The 23,421-nt window shown below is 36.4% G+C and overlaps 1 protein-coding gene across 8 annotated transcripts in view; it reads right to left on the reverse strand.

The window, feature by feature from the left end:
* Window positions 1-23,421, reverse strand: part of RXFP1 (relaxin family peptide receptor 1) — a 133,811-nt gene that overhangs the window by 2,331 nt on the left and 108,059 nt on the right. For all 8 annotated transcript variants that reach the window (XR_011648462.1, XR_011648464.1, XM_023586666.3 and 5 more), the window contains 7 exons: window positions 16,979-17,050; window positions 15,053-15,124; window positions 12,363-12,434; window positions 11,091-11,162; window positions 10,171-10,242; window positions 6,993-7,222; window positions 667-1,077 (listed from right to left, as the gene is read on the reverse strand). Coding sequence is in view for 6 of the 8 variants with exons in the window: in XM_023586666.3 (XP_023442434.1) it covers window positions 667-1,077; window positions 6,993-7,222; window positions 10,171-10,242; window positions 11,091-11,162; window positions 12,363-12,434; window positions 15,053-15,124; window positions 16,979-17,050 (1,001 nt within the window). In the remaining 2 variants the exon portion in view is untranslated. The remainder of the gene's footprint in view (window positions 1-666; window positions 1,078-6,992; window positions 7,223-10,170; window positions 10,243-11,090; window positions 11,163-12,362; window positions 12,435-15,052; window positions 15,125-16,978; window positions 17,051-23,421) is intronic.

The following is a 23,421-nucleotide window of genomic DNA, read 5'->3' on the forward strand; positions in this document are numbered from 1 at the left end:
GTTACTATGATTGATGAAATATTTAATTTTAATGTGGAATATTAAAATGAAATTATAGTAATTCAATGAATATCCTAGGCTTATTAAACTCTCTAGTATTAGGGATGTTTTTCTTCCATATTTTAATTATTTGGTGTTATACTTCGAGTATATTTTTACATTGCTGGTTCAAAGCATTTGCATATCTACTCTCCAGACACTTTTTTTGAAAAGTGTTTTTTGAAAAAATAAATACCATTATGTTCAGATTATAGAGGCAAAAAGCTAAAAGATATTTTGCTTTCTTTACTGAAATTTTTTTATTTTTCATTTTTTTAGGAGGTACCAGGGATTGAACCATGGACCTCATACATGGGAAGCAGGTCCTCAACCACTAAGCTACATCTGCTCCCCTGCTTATCATTATTAAGGTCAATTCATAAAATACAAGTGCTTAGTGTCTTCCCTTTTATTAAGCTGTATCAAATTGGAATTTAGATGATCAATGGGGTAATTGGGGAAAAATCCCTCTAGGGATTCTTATAGAATCCACCCTCACTTTTTCACAAGAAATAATGGTTAGAAGAATATGTAAAATAAAAATTTGTGAACTTTAAGATATAATGGGGTTCATATAGTGAGTTGTTCTACTTTTTGAATGAAAGGACTGATAATAGAGTTTCTTACCAAGAAAAATGGCCACTGAATAAATCTGGGCTCCCATGCTTTCTGTATCTTCTGAATGAAGAGGAAAACATACTCCATTGGTGCCATAATAGTTCTTGAAAAATTCCTTATTGCTGAATGGAATAAAAGCCACTATAAACCCAAAAATCCAAATGAGAATCAGAACTGTAATGGTTCTGCATTTTCCAGGTCTTAAACATCTAAAAGGATATACAATGCAGATATATTTTTCCAGTGTCAGAAATGTTAAAAGTAAAACTGATACTTCTGTGGAGAGAATGGCTAAAGATCCCAAGAACTGACAATGAGTACTCTCCATCCATAGTTGTGCGTGCTTATTGTATTCTCCACGAAACTTTAGGTCAAAGGCTCCAATCACAAATAAATATATTCCCATTAGGCAGTCAGCACCTGTAGGAATCAGTAAGTTTAACAAATTTAGAAAAATAAATAGGTATAATGGAATTATCAATAGGCAGTAAAGTTTTAATATTAGCAAAAAAAAATAGCCAAGTTTCTTCTATTTTTTTGGGTGGTGGTGAATTCATTCATTTATGAGTGAGGCCCTATTGCTTGACTTTCTTCAATAAGCATCCTCTACAGTTAATGATGTGATCATTTGTTTAATGTCTATTTTCCTCTAAAGTGCAGGTCTGTGAGAGCAGGGATCTTGTCTGTTTTGTTTTCCATTTTAGTCTCAACAGAAGTGTTTGAATAAATGAGTAAAATGCACTTATGCTGAACATTCAGTTAGGGACCTAGATGGGATGTCATTATTTAGTTAAGTTCTTCCATTGAAATTTTCCCAGCTCAACAAACTAAGGACATTGCCCAAAATCTCATAGAAAGTAATTCAGAAGTTGCTATGATAGAACAATGAGCACAGCTTTTAGGTCTATACTTTAGAATATACAAAAACTTATGAAGTATTTTGCAGTCAGTATAATTTTGCAGTCAGTACAATTTTTATTTACCAAGAGCTGGCCCAAGTGATTCTCTGATTCTCTTTTCCCACTTTGACATATTTCTCTGTCCCTTTTTAGGCCCTCAACCCCAAAGAATCAGCTATCAGTGTGATACACTACCTGGTGTATTTGCTTTTTAAGCAAACATAACATAATCAGAGGGTGGGTGAGATTTTTGGACAGCACAAGAATCCTACCCAAAGTCCCTAAAATTATATCACTGTATAAATCATAAGCCTGACCTTAATTCCTAAATGCTGATGATATATTTTGGCCTTTACCAGGTAAACTGAACTTGCTCAAACTTATATAGCTAATGATACAGAATGGTAAACAATTTTGAGTTCTGTTTCTTACATAGCTTTCAGTCAAAAAAAAGAAATTAACATTGGACTTTGGATGAAGGTGGGGGTAAGACATGGGACAGCACAAATGAAAATATAGAACATGGTAGGTTTATGCTTTACTCACTTGGTGGAGTATGGATAATTCTAGGCCATTTGACCCAGACTGTAAATTCCCTGAGGATTGGTTTCTTGCTTATTTTCCTTTAACACACCTAAACAATACCTTGCAATCACATATCAAAAAAAATTTTAAAAGATGTAATTGTACTTCAAACATTTTCTTTCTATTTAAAGATTTCAAATTATGAATGGAAAATATTCTAGCAACTCGGAGACCAGAAAATCAACTAGATATTAGGTTGATATCTATGAACTGGTCATGCAAACAAAATCAGTGAATACAGTACTAGTCAAAATTTGACCAGAAAAAGTTGCAATTTTATTCTAATTAACCAGCAAGATGGCAGCGGGGTAAGGAGCTCCTAGAGTCAACTCCTGCTACAGGGCAGTTAGTAAACACCCAGAGCTCTCTGGAGCTAGCTGAAGCACCTGTTTGGGGACTCGAGGAGACCAGAAGATCATCCTGCAACATCCTTGAAGAAATGAAAGGAGGAGGCTGCCTATCTGCAGAGAAGACTTGTAAATAGAGCGCTTCACGCCATGGAGGCCGGTGCCCATCCTCCACTGGAGGCACAAGGTGCCTCGGGAGCTGTTCCATAGCTGGAATTGAAAGCTCCACTTCCCCAAAACGAGGGAGGAAGAGACAGTTGGGCACCAACTTCAGCTACTGATGAGTAAATTCAGCGAGGTTAAGTATAATCCTGAGAACAGCTGAAGTTTGAACCTGTCCAAGTCAGAAAGAGACTGTTAGACACCATCTTAACTCCATGCCTGGCACAAGGGGAAGCAGGGTGGACTGAAAATCCCAGTGCGGGTGGGGACCGGCTTCTATCCATCCAGGTCAGATTGCAGCTCCAGCCTAGGCCCCAGTGCCACCTCCAGCAGGAAAAGCTGCGGGGACCTGTCACAGCCTCTCTGGGAAATTACCAGCTAAGCCATGGAGGCCAGTGATTATCCTACTCTGGCGGCATGAGCCACCCCAGGAGTTATTCTGTGGCTGGAATTGGAAGCTCCATTTCCCAAAAACAGGGGAGGAGAAGACGGTTGGCTGTCCATTTCTGCTACTGATAGGTAGACTTGGCTAGCTAAGGTATAACCCGGGGAACAGCTGGGGTATGAATTACCCAAGTCAGAAAGAGGCCAGTGGTCGCCATTTTGACTCCACCCCCAGCCTGAAGGGAAGCCAGGCTGAAGGAAAATCACAGTGATGGTAGGAACCAGTTTCTTTCACCCAGATTGGCCTGTAGCCCTAGCCTAGGCTTCAACCCCACCTCTGGCAGGGAGGAGGCTGGCGAGTGCTGCACCAGCCTATCCAGGTAGCTGCAGCTCACTTTGGCTGGCACAGACTGAAATCAGTACTCTACCAGGGCAACTGCGGTCATCTTGGACCAGCACTGCATAGATTGCTGCCAACACCTGCAGCTCCACCCCCAACCCAGGCAGGGGAGAAAGGGGCATGAAGCATCATCAGTCTCTCTGGGCAACTACAGTCTAGGCCTACACTTGGATTATTCCACACAGCTGTGACTCTGTTCCTACCCCTGGTAAAGGAGAAAGTTGGAAGAAGCTTCATTGGTCCCTGGTGTAATGAGGCAGCGTGAGCCTCCACAGCTTACAGCACTAACTACATGCTTGGCTCCTACTACACAACTAGTAAGGGAGAAAGGGCAGGCAGCCCTAAACTAAAGAGAAAAACTGTACCCAGAATAAATACTCTAGTAAGCCAGATGCAAAGACACCAATGAAAAATTACAATCCACACCAAGAAACAGGAAGCTTTGGCCCAGTTAAAGGAACAAGATAAGCCTCCAGATGATATAAAGGAGTTGAGACAACTAATCATAGATGTTCAAACAAATCTCCTTAATAAATTCAATGAGATGGCTAAAGAGACTAAGGATATTAAGAAGAAACTGGATAAGCACAACAAAGAATGTGAAAGCATACATAGAAAAATAGCAGATCTTATGGGAATGAAAGGTGCAATCAATGAAATAAAAAACACTGGAATCATATAATAGCAGATTTGAGGAAGAAGAAGAAAGGATTGGTGAGCTTGAAGAAATGGCTTCTGAAAGTGAACATAGAAAAGAACAGATGAAGAAAAGAATGGAAAAAATTGAACAAGGTCTCAGGGAACTAAATGGCAGCAAAAGCATGCAAACATATGTGTCATGGGTGTCCCAGAAGGAGAAGAGAAGGGAAAAGGAGCAGAAGGAATATTTGAAGAAATAATGGTAGACAATTTCCCAACCCAACTGAAGCACATAGATACCGATGTCCAAGAAGCACAACGTACTCCCATCCGAAAAAATCCAAATAGACCAACTCCAAGACACATACTAATCAGAATGTCAAATGCCAAAGACAAAGACAATTCTGAGAGCAGCAAGAGAGAAGCAATGCATAATATATAAGGGATAACCAATAAGATTAAGTGCCAATTTCCTACCAGAAACCACAGAGGCAAGAAGACTGTAGTCTGATATATTTTAGATACTATGAGAGAAAAACTTTCAACCAAGAATTTTATATCCAGCAAGATGGTCTTTCAAAAATGATGGCAAGATTAGAATATTTATAGATAAACAGAGAGAGAATTTCTAAGCAAGAGACCAGATTTTCAGGAAATACTAAAGGGTGTACTAGAGTCTGAAAAGAAAAGATAGGAGAGACCTGAATAGAGTCTAAAAATGAAGATTGGCTGGTCCGAGTGGAGTGCAAGTTACAACTAATTGATTATAGAAATGAAGATTATATTAATGTAAGTAACTAAAAGTGTCAAAAGAGTGGTGAAAATAAAATATGACAGAAAAAACTCAAGAATAAACTTTACCAATGATGTGAAGCATTTGTATTCAGAGAACCTCAACTCAGTGTTGGAAGAAATCAGGAAGGCCCTAGATAGCTGAGGAGGTGTTCCATGCTTGTGGATTGGAAGACTAGATGTCGTTCAAATGTCGTTCTGCTCAGATTGATGTATGGATTTAGTGTATTAAAGAAAAAATTGAAAATGCTAACATCAGGTTTATTTGGAGGGGTGGGGTGTTCTGAATGGCCGGAAGCCTAATAGAAAGGAAAAGCGAACTCTCCTCTCCAGACTTTAAATCATGTTGCCTAGCTATAGTGGTAAAAGCAGCATGGTACTGGCCTAAAGACAGACACTATAGACCAATGGAACTAAATTTATGGTTTAGAAACAGACCCTCACAAGTATGGTAAGGTGATTTTTGACTAGCCTGTAAGCTCACATAGCTCGGGCAGAACAATCCATTCAACAAATGGTGCTGAAAGAATTGGATATCCACAGCCAAAAGAAGGAAAGAGGACCCCTATCTCACACCTTATCCAAAAATTAACTCAAAATGGATAAAAAGCCTGAAAATAAAAGCAAGAACCATAAAACTTCTAGAAGTTTCCTAGAAACTTAAACCATAAAACTTCTAGAAGTTTCTAGGAAAATATCTTCAAGACCTGGTGGTAGGTGGTGGATTCTTAAAGGAGATAAGAGGAGGACTGAGTGGACTATTGATGTTTAATGTATGTAGAAGTTTTAATTAGCTTTACTGTAAAAGTGTGGAAATGTATAGAGTGGATGGTAACACACAGTGAGTAACAGCTAGTTTATAAATGGGGATGTGGCTGAAAATGGTAGTCTAGGTATATAAATGCCCACTGACAGAATGCTAGAGAATAATCTAGGAACTGCATAGCACAGTAAACCAAGAGGTGGATAAAATTGTGGTTGCTGGTACAGATGTAAGAGTGTCCTTTGTGAGCTAGAGCAAATGTATATCACTACCACAGGGTGTTGGGAATGTGAAGAAGCATGGGAAAAATACAGCTAGAGGGACTTACGAACTGTGGTTAGTAGTAATAATATAATATTCTTGCATTTATGCCAAAGATGTACTGTGTTGATAATGAGGCAGTACAGAAAATGTGAGCCAAATGTACACTATGGACATGGTAACAATCAGATGATATCTTATCTGTAGCAAATCTTCCACCACAGTGTGGTGTGATGACAGAGGGGTGTTGTTTGGGAATTCTGCACATGTACATGATTGTTTTATAAGTTTACAACTTCTGTCATTAAAAATATATTTAAAAAATAGTAATAGGGTAGGTTGGGGGAAAAACACACCAAATGTAAGATAAGGACTATGATTAGTAGTAAGATTTTGACAGTGTTCTTTCATAATTTGTAACAAACATCTCACAACAATGCAAGGTGTTGGTGGAGGGTTGATGTATGGGACCCCTGAATGATGTTATGCATGTTTGCTTTGTAAGTTCACTTTTACTATACACTTAATTGTTTATGTATGTTCATATATAAATGATACAAAGATAATAATAGGGTGGGTTGGGTGAAAAATACTTTGGTTAGTAGTAATATTTTGACAATGCTCTTTAATTATTAGTTAAAAGGGTTTAACAATAATGCAAGTTATTGGTGGTAAGGTGAGTAATGAGAGTCCTTTATAATGTTATATATGTTTGTTTTGTAAGTTCACAGCTATTATTATACACTTATTGTTTATGTATGTTTAGGTATGAGTGATATACTTTAATAAACTAATTAAAAAAAGATTTAGGTGCTTTAATAAAATGTTATGCCATCAGAGCCACTATGAGAGAAAACTAGTGAGTGAAAGATTCATTTATCTGTGTAAAGTGACTGAATTACTTTTTATTTTTTTGAATTACTTTTTAAAAAAAAGTTTTTTCCATCACTAAAATAATTCTATTTTCATTGTAAAAGATGTGGAAATGACATATACATAAAAATAAATTTAAAACCCAATAATTCTATAACTCAATATTTTCTACTGGCAATTCTTTTGTACATTTTAAAACTATAATTCCTTTTTAACTGGGAAATACTCACAGCAGAGAGAAATGATTGACATGGCATGTAGCTTATTCTCAGACCTGAGATAAGGTCGCATACAAATGACAAAGACGTTTCCACAGCATGTAAGTGCAGATACAATCCAGACAAATACTCTCTGAATAATGCTTGCCAAGAGATTCTCTAGAGATGAAATTCCATCAGTGTTGGGTTTACAGCTGCGAACATGAGGCGCATAGCCACAGTACTGAAATTTCTTAAAATATCTGGTGTAAAAAGAGAAGGTAAAATAAGATTTTAAGTTAATTTGATGTCACCACACTAACATTTATTTTCTACATTGTTTTGGTAGAAAGAAAACATCTTAAACTAAGACACAAAAGATGGCAAAACATTAGGGATATTGAGGCTTTAAATTTAAGTTTAATTCTCATTGACTTATTTCACTGTAAAAGACTGATGTGAGAGCTGCAAATTGGTATAATGAATATGCAAGTGTCAGACATGTCTTAGAATATTAATAAACTGTAGGGATGTGATCAAGTGAATTCATCCACTCAAGGAAAATTTCATTGGGCTTTTAGTATTTAGTATATATAAATGCACTGTTACATAGCTGCTATTTTTGCTGCAACTGATCTTGCTTTTTAGCTTTCTGGGGAAGAGAGAATTAAGTGTTTTCTCCTCAGTGCTTCCATGGCTTTCCCATTATAGAAGTTATATGTAACTACTTACTAACATGCCTATGTCTCAGACTAGATTTTGGTACATAATATGTGTTTAATAAATCTTTGTTGAATGAGTGCTTTCATAAAAACACCCTTGTTGATAAAAACACCACCTGGATAACAAATAATTACTGTGCTACATCATTTATTGGGAGTCTTCTAGGCAATAGGAATGAGTTCTCACATCAGTACCATGAAGCAGGTATTAGTATCACCATAGTAGGAGATGAAACTTCAAAGAAGTCAAATCCTAATTTGTTAGGATGTTTTCTAGTAAATGCAGAAACTGGGATTCAATTTATTTATTTATTTTATTTTTTTAAAAGTTCATTTTTTATTTATTTCTCTCCCCCTCCCCCCAGTTGTCTGCTCTCTGTGTCCATTTGCTGTGTGTTCTGTGTCTGCTTGTAGTCTTTGTCAGGGGCACCAGGAATCTGTGTCTCTTTTTTATTGCGTCATTTTGCTACGTCAGCTCTCCATGTGTGTGTCGCCACTCCTGGGCAGGCTGCACTTTTTTCGTGTGGGGTGGCTCTCCTTATGGGGCACACTCCTTGTGTGTGGGGTTCCCCTACGCAGGGGAAACCCCTGTGTGGCACTGCACTCCTTGCGCGCATCAGCACTGCGCGTGGGCCAGCTCCACCACACCAATCAGGAGGCCCTGGGTTTGAACCCTGAACCTCCCATATGGTAGGTGGATGCTCTAACAGTTGAGGCAAATCTGCTTCCCTCTATTTGCCTTTAAACACATGTGCTCTGGTGAAAAAAAGTTATGCTATAATAATAATAATATATATAATATAATAAATATAATAATAAAGGCTTTGATTATGACAGTATATTATTCTATCAAATTCAAGTTCAATTGCTGATATTTCCATCCTTTCATATTCCAATCCTTGCTCACCATTTTCTCTCTGAGCTACTGAAGGAAAGCAGAATAGGAGAAAGAAGGAGAGGTGTTTGTTATTTCAGTTTGTTTCATGTGTCTTAGGCTGAAGTTCTGCTTCCATCAACAAAATTATAATGAATACTGGTTTGTTGGTTTGCCTACCCAGCATGCAGTTACCTTTTTTGGTAATAAACATTCTGATTTCCTTTGAGGGAATCATTTCTGCACTTTGAGAGAAGTCATGGTAGGACCTTCAGTGGAGGGGCTTCCCAGGTAGAGTAGGTAAGAGTTCTAAGCAAGATCAATTGGACTTTATCTCCTGTTTTTAAGACATGTAATCAACGGTACAATTGGACACACTGTTTGAATAAAGACTTTTCAAAGCTTACGATTTCATCCATGTACACTTGATCCAGTCATACAGTCCCCTGACATTAGGGCAATTTTCACTGAGCAGGATCTCTTTCTACCTTCCTCCATTTACAGCAACTACTTATTTATAACTTTTATTTTGCATATGTAAATTCCTACACCTTCATCTAGCAGCACTTGTACCATGTGTACAAATTACTAGCTTACTAGGCAAATATAACTGTGAATGGTATCAGAGCTGAGCAGAACTCTTCACAGAACATAGTGGATTCTCTCCACACTCATGTTCCTTCACATTAAAAAATATCACTTATGAGGTTCTACAAGACCATGGAAAATTCAAAATCACCTTGTCCAAACATAAAAGTTTTAAGAGTTAATTATTATGTAGGCAAATTAGAAAATATTAATAGATTAGATGCATTGGATAGGCATTATTATAGCAATACACGTGTGTGACAGTTTAAATTTTGTGACTCTCAGAAAAAGATTATGTTCTTAAACTAATCCATTCCTGTGGGTGTGGGAACTTTTGATAGCATTAAATTCAGTTAAGGGGACCACGATTAAATTACTTGATAAAACTGATTTAGGATTTTTGATTGGACCACGTCAGTGAGGTGTGAGCCAGCTTGGGTCTCTGCCGTCTTCCTGGGTCTGATATAAATGGAGACAAAGAGAGACACACAGAGAAACGAAGCTGCCATGTAAGAGAGGGCTTGAGGATCACTAGCAGACAGAGCTTAAGCATGAAGCCTCCAAATGGTTTTGCCCATGGAGCAGCCCAAGGCTGAAGAGATGACCTGTCTGCCTGACAGCCCACAGCTGAATTTAGGAAGAAAGTGGAGCAGCCAAGACTGAGAGAGGAGGCCCCTGAAAGAGATAAGTCCTACGTCTGGTTGCCCATAGCTGAGCTCCAGGAGATGGTAGATTCTGGTGGGAAGGCAAGGGACCTTCGCAGAGATTGGCAGCCATCTTGCTTCGCCACCAGGCAGGACCCTAGGATCATCAGTAGCTGACCTTGGTGAGAAAGCATCTCTGCTGATACCCTGATTTGGACATTTCACAGCCTTGGAACTGTAAGCTTTTACCATTAATAAAATTCCCATTATAAAAGCCAACCCATTTCTGGTATCTTGCATCAGCAGCCTATAGAAAACAAGACAATGTGAAAACATCAAACAGGTTAAAATCAAGGTGAAGAACAAGGAAAGCATCTACTTACATGTGGGAGAGATTCCTAAGAGGTCTAAACATCTTTTGTTGAATATTTGAAATTTCAATTCCTTCCAGGCTGCTAAAAATATCAAATTAATACACAAAACAGAGCATGCATGTTAAATATGGTATAATAGAGTTTTTATGAAACTTTTAGTTAACACTTATTGTGAACAAAGTGTTCACACTCAACCTACCCTTGGTACTGCCCAAGGCCACCTCTTTTTAATTCTTTTATACATGTCTCCTCTATTTGATATTTTTGGATCCTCAGAGATCATGGAACAATGCTTAGTACTCAGTAACTATGAATAACTATAAATAAATATTTGTGAAATAGATGAAAAGGCATTATCTTTTGGACAATATTATAATGCAGAGGGGTTTTACATCTTTAAAACATTTCTAATTAAAAACAATACTTTTTTTTCTTATAATATTTTACTGAGGGAACACTTAACTTGAATGAAGTGAATCATTTATTTAAGGCAATTCTTAGACTCTAACAGAACTTTTGTTCTTTTATTTACTATTTTCCAGTGGTGGAAGTAATGATTCATATAATCTAGAAGATTCCATCTTGGGGTAAGGATGGCTATGATCACCTCAGATACCTAGTGCTGACAGAGATATGAATATGCATAGATTCCTTCAGAGAGTCAAAGCAAACTATGCATGTAAGCTCCTGGTGATTTAGAAAAAATTATAAAATGAGTCATCATTATATAATAATTAGTTTACAAAAATATAAGATAACATAAGATACAACTAATAGCTGTTTTTTCTTATAGTCAAGCAAGCACTCACACAATTTTATGGGGCTTAGCTAATATTCTGGGAAGAAAGCTTCTGATCTGAAAGATGCTATAAAAATATAAGCTATTAGTATTTTATAATTTCATCACAAAACCCGAGGTGTATACGTACAGAGACTTGAGTTTGACAAGATAATCAAATTGGTTTGCTTGAATTTTCTGGATTGGGTTATAAGAAAGATTCCTGTCCAAAAAGAAAAAAAGGGCAGTAATAAGTCATTGCTAGAAATTCTTGAGTAAAGAGAAAATATAGCTGTTGACTTTGGGTTACTTCTAAAAATTTACAAAAAAGTACAGTAATAATATCTGTCTCAAAGGGTTAATTGGACATTTAAATGAGTTAATAGAGGTAAAGCACTTAGAACAATGCCTGATTTTAATAAGTATGATTGTATTAGTAATAGAGAGCTAAGGAAGCATGAGTATGCAGGTAGTTGTCAAGAAGGGTTTCCACTGAAGAAGTGGCAGGGCACCTAGAGAGAAACCACATCCAGCTCACATTTTGCCTAGACTCAAGTGTGGTTTAAACAAAATAAAAAGAATCTTACTTGGCTAAATCTGAATCAGTGGACTCACACCTAATACTTATTACAATACATCTTATAACAAAGAGTGACATATTGTATTAGCTCTTTTTTTAAAAAGGATTTATTTATTTCTCTCCTCATCCCCAACCCCCAGTTGTCTGCTCTCTGTGTCCATTCGCTGCGTGCTCTTCTGTGACCGCTTCTATCCTTATCAGTGGCACCAGGAATCTTGCATTTCCCTTTGTTGTGACGTCTTGTTGTATCAGCTCTCCATGTGTGCGGTGCCATTCTTGGGCAGACTGAACTTTCTTTTGCGCTGGGCAGCTCTCCTTAAGGGGTGCACTCCTTGTACATGGGGCTCCCCTATGCGGGGGACACCCCTGCGTGGCAGGGCACTCCTTGTGCGCATCAGCACTGCGCATGGGCCAGTTCCACACGGGTCAAGGAGGCCCGGGGTTTGGACCAGGGACCTCCCATGTGGTAGGCAGATGCCCTATCCATTGAGCCAAGTCCACTTCCCTGTATTAGCTCTTTGAGAGGCATGAAATGAAAAGTAAAAGTCAATAGGTAGGGACAAAGAGCTTTAGATCAGAGTAACAATACAGATGAATTTAAAGGAGAACTTAACAGAACCTTTGAGAAACAACGTCTTGAAACAAGAATCATTGATTAAAGGGAGCTTCTCAGGGTAAGTTTTATTTTAAGAAATTTATTCTAGATTAGACCATTAGTTAAGTGGGGGATGGGGGTACCTCTGGGAGGAGGAAGGTTACAGAAAGAGGAAAAGAGAAGAAGAATCACAATGAAAAATTAGTTATATAAAAGAAATAAAGTAGAAAAATTAATATCAGTCTTACAATATTGAGAGTTCCTTCAGATCCTTAAACACATGTTGTGGAAGACTTTCAATCTCATTACTTCCTAAATCCCTAGAAAAATAATTGCAAACATGTTTTATTATTTTCTAAAGACTTTATTCATCATTCTGAAATTCGTTAGGAAGCCATTACACAACTTTCTAATAATGGTATTGGTGATTTATATTGATTACCGGAAATATAAAAATTTTTTAAAAAAGGAGGGAAAATGGGAAAGTAAAAATATTTTATCCCATTTCATCACTCCCTCAGAGACAAGTACTTGATGGTGTAAGATCCAATTCTCTAATTTAAATTAACTATGCACTGTGCATCTGCTTTCTTTCCTTCCCTCTTTCCTGGTGAATTACTATTCATCCTTCAAGACTCTCCTCTGTGAAGGCTCTGATGCCCAGGGAAGTTAGTGTTCTTCCCTATTTTCTCCCATATACTCCTTTGTACATTTCTATTAATATATCACATACAACACATACAGCACAAATATTATATTAAATGTTCTGTACATGTATTTCCCTTTTGAAGTGTGTAAGTTCTTTGTGTGCAAGAACAACACCTATTCAGAACTACCCAGTGCCTAGTTCAGTCTTGGACTAGTTCTTCTTTCCACCCCCCAGTTAGAAGACATTTAATAGACTGAATCTACCTGCTTCATGTTTAGGTAAAAGTGGGACATAGTTCCAGTTTCTTGTATGGGAAGACAAATAAAAAATTGTGTTTATAAGGTGATATGCCAAACAAATTTAGAGTAGTCAACCAGGATATTAAAACTCTAACAGCTTTTGGTGGGAGTGTCTGGTTTTGGCTATCAGACCAAAATTTAGGATATAGTTCTTACAGCATGAATTATGTAATGGGCTACATCCTAAATGACATCTGAAAGGATGATTTTCTCAACTTCAGTTTTGAAAGGTGGTCTAAACTTAGACTTGAGGGTCCATTTCTGAATAGGCTTAGGAAACATCAACTAGAGAGGTTGATTTTTAAAGTACAAATTAATTCAAGCACACGGCAAAGATTTTCTGCCACGGGAACTACTTTTAAAGTCCTCTGTAACAGTTGATCCTGATCACTGCCAGTTTATTTGCCTTCATGAACTCTACTGGTGTGATCAAGCTTGGAGCAGTACAGAGGATAGTATAACCCTTTCCCAAAAGACAATCTTCTTTTTCTAGATCTAGACCCATCCATTTAAAACCATCACCTCTTAGAGAACTGCCATTTTCATCCTTGTAAACCTGATTTTTCAGGTAAATGTTTAAAATGAGATAAGTAGGCTTTAGGCAGCACAGATCCTTGGCCTTCCTTACCCTCTATTCATCTTTTGTTGATCTTTCCTTTACCTTTCAACCTGGATTAGCACTGGTTATGGCCTAAGCTGTTTGTATTCTATGTTCAATGCTGGTTACTAATTCCTAAAACTTACATTTCACTGCTACCATGAGGATCAGGATTTGGGAGGAATTGTCTTTTGATATTCAGATAATGATTTCAAGTTGTCTAAAACAAGGAGAAGTATGGGCCCCTTGACTAACCTGTATTTTAATGGCTGTATAATATCTTTGAATTACCTAGATGTACCTAATTCTACTTTTGAGAAAAAAGTAGCTTTGTATATGCTGATGATATGGTTCAATTGTCCTATAAGAAGAGTTATTGTAACAGATGTTTTGTTCTGATACTGATATTTTCCTGCCGATTTTGTGGACAACTGGTACTGACTACTAAAAAATGTTCCAGGCTATAATCATTATGGAAAAAAGGTTGAGATTTCAATGGCTTTTTACTACTGTGTTAGAGCAGAACTTTTCTTCTGAGAAATGTTCCTGCCCTTTGCATACATAATCCTATCATCTGACTCAGGGCCCAGGTGAGGCAGGTGTATATGGAAGCAAAATTTTCAAAAAAAACTTGAATTTTTATGAAAAGGATTTAATAGCTCAACTTTAGCAAAACCCAAATGAGAAAAATAATGCACAAAAATAAAAAATGCCTGAAGAACATGCACTTCATCTATTGTCCTAGACTTATTTTATCCTGACAATCAGCTACTATGTACTTGGCTGGACTACCTGGTTATGGTTCAACATAGAACTGTTTTAATGCCCTTTAGAATTGACCATCATTGTCATTCATGTCTTGACCTTCATGTCATTGACCTTCCAAAAGGGGCATTATAGAAATAGTTGTTCAAAATAATTTCTTCCATTATTGTAGATAGAGATATTATATATGACAGTGTCTAATTTCCTTATGGATCCAGGGGAAAGAGTATTTTTTGGTATCAGAATCAGCAAAATGCTATCTTTTTATATTATGCTCTCTGAATCCTAGGCCTTTAAGAAGCTTAAAGACAAATTTATTGTCTATAGCAGTGGAAAAGAGTGGTATAGGTTGTATTTTATATATTAATTTTAGTCTCATTTTATTCTTTCCATATAGGTATGTTTTCTTTACTATATTTCCTCAAATATTTATTTTTAGATTTTTCTTTTATGTATGTTTTTTATAAGCTATTAGAATTGCTTTGTGGCACAAAATCTATATAACTAATCCTAGGAAAAGAGGAGATAATAGTTCTTAAACGTGTAAAAGCATATATACATAAAATATGAAATAAAACAATAGAAAGAAAAATCTTAGTGATATATCACATATCTAATCACACTTACAATTCATCTAGTTTCTGGAGAGGTGCAAAAGTATTTTCATTTAAGTGATTAATTTTGTTTTTCCTCATTACCCTGAAAGTATAAAGAAAAGCACCTTGTAACTTCTTGAGGTAATTGATACGTGAATTATTCGAAGAGATTAACAGTCTGCACAGACAAGGCTAATTATAAATGGTGTATTTTTCATATTAAGATATTTTAAAGTAGTATGAGAAAACATCCAATTTAATTTTATTCTGCTTCCCCAATTTTTAAATACTGACAATAATAAAATTTAATTCAAAATTTTAAGTGCAGAAGGGAAGAGCTTTGCAATAGAAATAGTGAAAACTTTGGTTCTTGAAAACATATATTGAATATTATACAACTGAGAACAAGCTATTTTGGAGTCACCTCTTCAGTTGCCATAGCATGTCTGTCTAGCAAAATACCCCACTCGCCATAGCATTCACACCCATTTGTTAACTGATATGACTTAGGTAGGAGCTACCTAAGGAAGTCTAAGCTGGACTAATGCAGAAGATCTCTAGTTTGGCGTGTTGGATCAGTCTGACAGTTTGTTTCCTCACTGATCCCATGTGTTTTGAGCTAGCACAAAAGGTTAACTCATAGAAAAGTTTCCAATTCTTTAAAAATTGTGTGACATGCCTGGAAGCTGGCTTTGTCCCATGTCCCCCAGTACTCCAAACTAATACCACATTATCTGTGTCCCTGGACCAGAAAAGTACAAGCACCTGATAAAAGGAAACCCAAAAGTGATTTCTTTATACACAGATTTCCTTAAAAACAAATACAAGTAGAGGAGAAAAGAAATTATAAGTTTTTCAGATACCTGTTTGATCTGTGTCCTTTAGGTGAAATTTGGGTTCTTCTGGGCAATTAGCATGAATTATTTTGCATGACTGATGTAAAGCTTTTTGTATCTGAAGACTGCTGAACTCACTTGGCAGAAGAGTTCAAACTTTTCAGTGGTTTTGAACCCATTGGAATAATTTGAGAAAATATATTGTAGCAGTGGTAGCTACTATATACACAGTGGTCTAGGGCTATAGTTTACAAACTTCTTCCATGACAACTCAGAGTAAAAAGTGAATTTTACATGGAGACATAAAAATATACACTAACACAACCCAAAATTCATGAAACTGTATTTATTTTCTGCATTGCACGCTGATATTTTATATTCAATTTAATTCTACTCTATTTCATTAAAAACGCTGGTTAGGACATACTGAATCCATCATGCTACATTGCTTTCATCACTCATTTATGGTTGCAACCACAGTTTGAAAAACATAGTTCTGGAAAAATAAACGGAAACGAGGCAGTTGTTTGTTTATATTGAAGGAAGCCCCAACTTTCTTCACTTGCATTTAGGAAGCAATGTGAATTTAAATTAGGTCAGAGAGGCATGAGGGAAAAATGCCTCAAGAACATTTTAAGGTTTAACCTAGTGTTTACAATTATATCATCAGGGGTCTGATCATTCTGTAGTTTTTTTTTCAATTTTGATAATAATTACAATTTTCTCACAATGATAAAAAAACCTTAATATTTGCAGTAATAATTGTAAAGGACAAATATTCTTATATAACAAGACTTTAATTTAGTCTTTCTCAAACTGAGATTCAAGAACAGATTTTTGGTGGTCTATGAGAATTTCTTTCCATTAAAATGGGTTTATGGATTAGTTACACTTGAGAAAACATAGGCCTCAGATAATAGAGTGCCAGTATGATGATTCATGGCATTGTGAATCCATGGTTACTCTAGGTTTGAACATCAGTAATTTTGCCCATGTTCTTTTGTTTCTGAACACCAACTTGAGCATAAACATTTGCTAGAATTACTAGTTTCAGTTTGCATGACTCATTTTGTTTGTAAAGGAATATAGCATTACTTAAAAAAGGATAAAATATTACTTACAAAACAGTTAAATTACTGCAGGAAATAAAAGTCAAATTTCTTAAATTATGGATATGGTTGCCTTCAAAGTCCCTGGAACATAAAAACAAAACATGACAGAGCTAAATTTTAACATCAAGCAGAAATAAATTGGTTAAGGATTATTTGTTTTTCTAATAAAATATCTTTTTTCATATACTATTTTTTAAATTATTAGATTCTAATATTTAGCCATTTATTGAATAGCTGAAATAATATATATTTAGTAAAAATGTTTTGAGAAACATCTTAATCATGTGTTCATGTGGACATGTATAGTACCTTGAGAAATGAAAATTCAAAAAGTAACTTTTATTATGGCAGATACTCATTTTATTAACAGTTGTTTAATAGTGAAATGTATTAAACATTTGTCCAGCTTTACCAATGACATTTCTCCACGTGGTGTGACATATTTTGCTACAGCCTAAGAAGATTCTATTATTACTGTAGAAGCTGCTACTGCCACAAACAATATTTAGCCCCACCTATCTTGCCTAAACACTTAAAAAAAGTCTCAATAACCTTTAAGCATTGGGAAAACCCTTGTTTGATTTATTATAATGCCACTAAGGCCAATATACAAGGAGACCAGCAGGCTGTCCTTGGGCTATGCATTCTCGGTTCAGTGAGCTGCAAATGGATCCTGCTTAAAGTTCCCTGCTGATTGATACAATGTCACCAGGAGTCTAGCCTGCCACCAAAGTCTGCCATAAAATTCATGTTTTATTGTCTCTTCCTCATGGTTATCATGAAGTTTTTTGTTTTTTTTTTAAGATTTATTTCTCTCCCCTTCCGCCCTGCCCCGCCCCCAGTTGTCTGTTCTTTGTCTATGTGTTGCGTCTTCTTTGTCTGCTTCTGTTGTTGTGAGCGGCACGGGAATCTGTTTCATTTTGTTGCGTCATCTTGCTGTATCAGCTCTTCATGTGTGCGGCGCCATTGCTGGGCAGGCACCCGCTGGGTGGCTCTCCTTATGGGGCGCACTCCTTGAGTGTAGGGCTTCCCTACATGGAGGACACTCCTGCGTGACACGGCACTCCTTGCGCCCATCAGCACTGCGCATGGGCCAGCTCCACACGGGTCAAGGAGACCTGGGGTTTGAACCAACCGAGGACCTCCAGTGTGGTAGACACTGCCCTAACCACTGGGCCAAGTCCGCTGGCCCCTTCTCATTTATGATTTTATTTATTTGTATATCCTCTCCTTTTATCTTTGTTGATCTAGCTAAGGGTTTGTTGATTTTGTTGATCTCAAAAAACTTTTAGTTCTGTTGATTCTGTTTTTTTTAAATCTTATTCTCCATTTCATTTATTTCTACTCTAATCTTTACTGTTTCTTTCCTTTGGCTTGCTTTGGAATTTGTTTGCTGTTCTTTTTCTAGTTCCTCCAGTGTGCAGTTAGGTTTTTGATTTTAGTTCTTTCTTCTTTTTTAATATAAGCACTGTGGGCTATAAATATCCCTTTCAGCACAGCCTTTGTGGTATCCTATACGTTTTGATATGTTGTGTTCTTGTTTTCATTAATCTTTGGGGTATTTACTGATTTCTCTTGTGATTTCTTCTTTGACTCACTGATTATTTAACAGTGTATTGCTTAATCTCCATATATTTGTGTCCCTTTTTCTGCCTGTTACTAATTTCAAACTTTATTCCATTATGATCAGACAAAGAGCTTTGTATAATTTCAATGTTTTTAACTTTATTGAGATCTGACTTTGGTCCCAACATATGGTCAATCCTGGAGAAAGATCCATGAGCACTTGAGAAGAATGTATATCCTGCTGTTTTGGGGTGTGTAGTGCTCTATAAATGTCTGTTAAGTTTAGTTCATTTATCATATTATTCAAGCTCTCTGTTTCCTTATTTATCCTCTGTCCCAATGATCTATCTAATCCTGACAGTATGTATTGAAAAATCCAACTACTATTGTAGAGATATCTATTTCTCCCTTCAGTTTTGCCAGTGTGTGTCTCATATATTTTGGGACACCTAAGTTAGGTGCATAAAATTTATTATTATTTCTTCTTGATGAATTATCTCTTTCATTAATATATAGTGACCTTCTTCATCTTTTATAATAGTTTTGTTATTATAACTTATTTTATCTGTTATTACTATCACTACTCCAGCTCTTGTTTTGATTTTTATTTGCTTGGAATATCTTTTTTTCACCTTTCACTTTCAGCTTGATTGTGTCCTTGCATCTAAGGTCTCTTTTAGACAATAAATAGATGGGTCATTTAAAAAAAAAATCCAGAAACAAGACGCAGCAAAAAGACACAGAAAATAGACAACCAGGAGAGAGGAGGGGAATTAAATAAATAAAAATAAATCTTAAAAAAAAAAAAAAATCCATTCTATCAGTCTATGTCTTTTGATTAGGGAGCTCAAACCATTAACATTCAATGTTACTACTATAATGACATTATTTACTTTTCCATTTTATCCCTTGAGTTTCTGTTGTCATATCTTATTATTGTCTGTGTTTTAACCCTTCAGTTTCTCTTACTTATAATATTCATTTCTATGCTCTTCTCAGGCCTATCACCCTTGTCTTTTTCCTTTCAAGGTGTAACACACCCTTTATATCTCTTCTAGATATGGTCTCTTGGTAACAAACTCAGTTTTTGTTCATCTGTGAAGACTTTAAACTTGCTTTCATTTCTAAAGGATAATTTTGCTGGATAGAGAATTCTTGCTTGGTAGTTTTTCTCTTTCAGTACCTTAAACATATCATACCACTGCCTTCTCACCTCCACGGTTTCTGATGAGAGATCGGCACTCCATCTATTGAGGCTCCTTTGTATGTGATGCATTACTTTTCTCTTGCTATTCTTGGAATCTTCTCTTCATCTTTACCATTTGACATTCTGAATAGTATGTGTCTTAGAGTAGGTCTATTTGGATTTATTCTGTTTGGAGTATATTGTCCTTGAATATTGATATTCGTGTCTTTTAAAAGGGTTGGAAAATTTTTGGTATTTCCTCAAATATTCTTTCTACCCCTTTTCCTTTCTCTTCTCCTTCTGTGATACTTATAACATATATGTTTGTGTGTTTAATATTGTCATTTAATTCCCTGAGACTTGTTCACTTTTTTTCCCATTCTTTTTCCTGTCTCTTCTCCTATCTTTTTAAGTTCAGATGTTCTGTCCTCGCTTTCACTTATTTGTTCTGCCATTTCAGATCTGCTATGATATGCCTCTAATATATTTTTAATTTCATCCATTTTGTCTTTCATTCCCTTAAGCACTGTTATACCCTTTTTTTGAAGGCTTTTAAATTGTTCTTTATGCTTACACTGTGTTATCTTAATATCTTTTATCTCTTTAGTCATATTTTCCTTCATCTCCTTAAACTGATTAAGGGGATTTGTGTGAACATTATTGATTAGTAGTCTTAAATCCTGTGTCTCATCTTGATTCTTGGTTTGTTCCTTTGGCTGGGCCATGTTATCTTGTTTTTTAGTATGGCCTGCTATCTTTTTTCAAAAAAAGATTTATTTCTCTCCCTTCCCGCCCCCCCCAGTTGTCTGCTCTCTGTGTCCATTTGCTGTGTGTTCTTCTGTGACCACTTCCATCCTTATCAGCAGCACTGGGGATCTGTGTTTCTTTTCATTGCATCATCTTGCTGTGTCAGCTCTCCGTGTGTGCAGCACCATTCCTGGGCAGGCTGCACTTTCTTTCGCGCTGGGCAGCTCTCCTTACAGGGCACACTCCTTGCATGTGGGGCTCCCCTAAGCAGGGGCACCCGTGTGGCACAGCACTCCTTGCGTGCATCAGCACTGTGCATGGATCAGCTCCACACGGGTCAAGGAGGCCTGGGATTTGAACCACGGACCTCCCACGTGGTAGGTGGATGCCCTATCCATTGGGCCAAGTCTGCTTCCCACTATCTTTTTTTGATATCTAGGCATCTGATTATGCTGGTGATTTTACTCTGTTGATCAATTTCTCTCTCTCTTGTCTAGTGGTTTTATTTCACAGCTCTTCTTTGACTTCTGGTTCAATTTTTATAAAATGTTTTTCAGATTGCCCTATCTAAGTTACCAAACAGGAGCAGGGAGCTGCTAATGAGGCATAGACCAAATCTATGGTGCCTGTGAAAGAAACAGGAGATACAAGCTTTGTCTTTCTTTATGTTCTTGACTGGCCAACAGATAGCTCTCTTTGGCAAACCTTTCCACAGAAACAGATCCTTCAATTTCCCCTAATGAGCTCTTCTGAACCAGCAATTTGAAACTGTTATGGTGGTTATAGTCACCAAAAAACCTTAGCAACACTCTCCCTCTTCCCAGGGAGGAGTATGTTGTCCTTTCCCTTCTCCATTGGCTGTTCAGCTACAGGTTTTACCATGGCTGTTCACCTCAGATGGGCTGCATTCCCAGCCTGTGGGCAGCAACCTACGGTTTTCCCTTCAGCCTCTTTGTCTCTTCATCCCCAGTCCCTCCTGGGTGATGCATGCTGCACTGTCTTGGTCTGCAGGCCCCCAAAGCGGCTCCCCTGGATGACTTCTATGCTTCCTTCCCTATTTTGCAAGAGAGCTGCTCTGTTCCTGAGCTATTCCAATGCCATTTTCCTTCCCTAAACACTTCCTGCTTTATTTTGGACTTTTTAAAGATTACTTTTGTCTCCACTTTTGACTCATTAGTTTCACCTATTTTATTTTTCACCTTGTTCTAAGGTTTACAATTTACATCTCAAACATACCACAGTCTTCAAAATGATATCATACTAATTTACTAATATGAGAGAACATGTACTTCATTTTCCTTGCTTCCAATGTTTGTACCAATGTTGTCATATATTTTATGCTACATATATAATAAATGCCATAATACATTGTTACTACTTTGGCTTTGGAGAGGCAATTATCTTTTTTACCCTTTTTACAATATTCATGTATTTTAAATTGTGATAAAATATTCCATAACATAAAAATAATTTTAATCACTTTAAGTGGACAATTTTCTGACATTTGGTACATTGACAATGCTGTGTAACTTGCACCACTATTTCCAGACTATTTTCAACACCCAAACCAAAACTCATGCTCATATAGCAATTACTCCTCATCCATTCTCTCCTACACCTTATAACTACTATTCTGCTTTCAAATAAGATAAATTACACAATATTTGACCTTTTGTGTCTGGCCTATTTCACTAAATATGATGCCTTCAAGTTTCACCCATGTTGTAGCATGTATCAGTATTTCACTCTTTTTGACAGATGAATAATATTCCAGTTTTTGGATATACCACATTATGTTTATCCATTCATCTATTGGTTGGCACTTGGGTTTCTCCCACCCTTCAACTTTTGTGAATAATGCTACAATGAAATTAATGAATACCCTTCTTTTCTTTTCTCTATATTATTTTTCTTAGTGGTTATCTTTCTAATTACAATGAACATCTTATACTAAAAACATATTTCAACTAGATTCAGTAGTATTATAAACTCTACTTGTGTATATAGCCATCCCTTCCTCTTTATATTGTTATTGGCTCAGATTACACTTTTATACATTGTGTGCCCATTCACATATATTTTAAATGTTATTTACACATTTCCTGTTAATTTATATGGAAATAGTACAGGATTTTATGTTTACTTGTATACTTACCTATACCAATGTTCTTTATTTCTTCTTATGGTTTTGAGTTACCATCTAATGTCATTTTGCTTCAGCCTGAAGAACTCTGTTTAGCATTTCTTGTAGGCAATTCTTATGGTAGTGAACTCCTTCATGTTTGCTTATCTGTAAATGTCCTTTTCTCCTTCAGTTTTGAAAGATAATATTTTCAGATACAGAATTTTTGGTTGACAGATTTTTTTTTTCTTAAAAACTAAACATGCCATCTCACTGTCTTCTGTACTCATGGTTTGTGATGAGAAACCTGTGTAAATCGTATTGGGGATCCCTTGTATATGACAAATCATTTCTCTCTTGCTGTTTTAAAATCCTCTTTGTCTTTGGATTATGAAAATTTTTCTATAATGTGTCTTGGTGTAGATAAATTTTATTCTGTTTGGAGTCCATTGAGCTTCCTGGATGTGTAAAGACATGTCATTCATCAAATTTAGGAAGTTTTTGGCCATTATTTCTTCCAGTACTTTCTCTGCCTCTTTCTCTCTCTCTCTCTGTCTTTCTGGAAGTCCAATGATGCATATGTTGGTATACTTAATGGTATACCACACGTCCCTTAGGCTCTGTTCATTTTTCTTCATTGTTTTTTCTTTCTGCTCCTCACACTGGATAATTTCAATTGTTTTGTTTTCAAGTTTGCTGATCCTTTCATCTGCCTATTCAAATCTGTTATTGAGTCCTTCTATTGAGTTTTTCATTCCAATTACAGTACTTTCCAGCTCCAAAATTTCTGTTTGGTTCCTTTTTATAATTTCTATCTCTTTACTTTGTTCA

The sequence above is a fragment of the Dasypus novemcinctus genome, chromosome 1, assembly GCF_030445035.2.
Source record: "Dasypus novemcinctus isolate mDasNov1 chromosome 1, mDasNov1.1.hap2, whole genome shotgun sequence".
Lineage (NCBI taxonomy): Eukaryota > Metazoa > Chordata > Mammalia > Cingulata > Dasypodidae > Dasypus > Dasypus novemcinctus.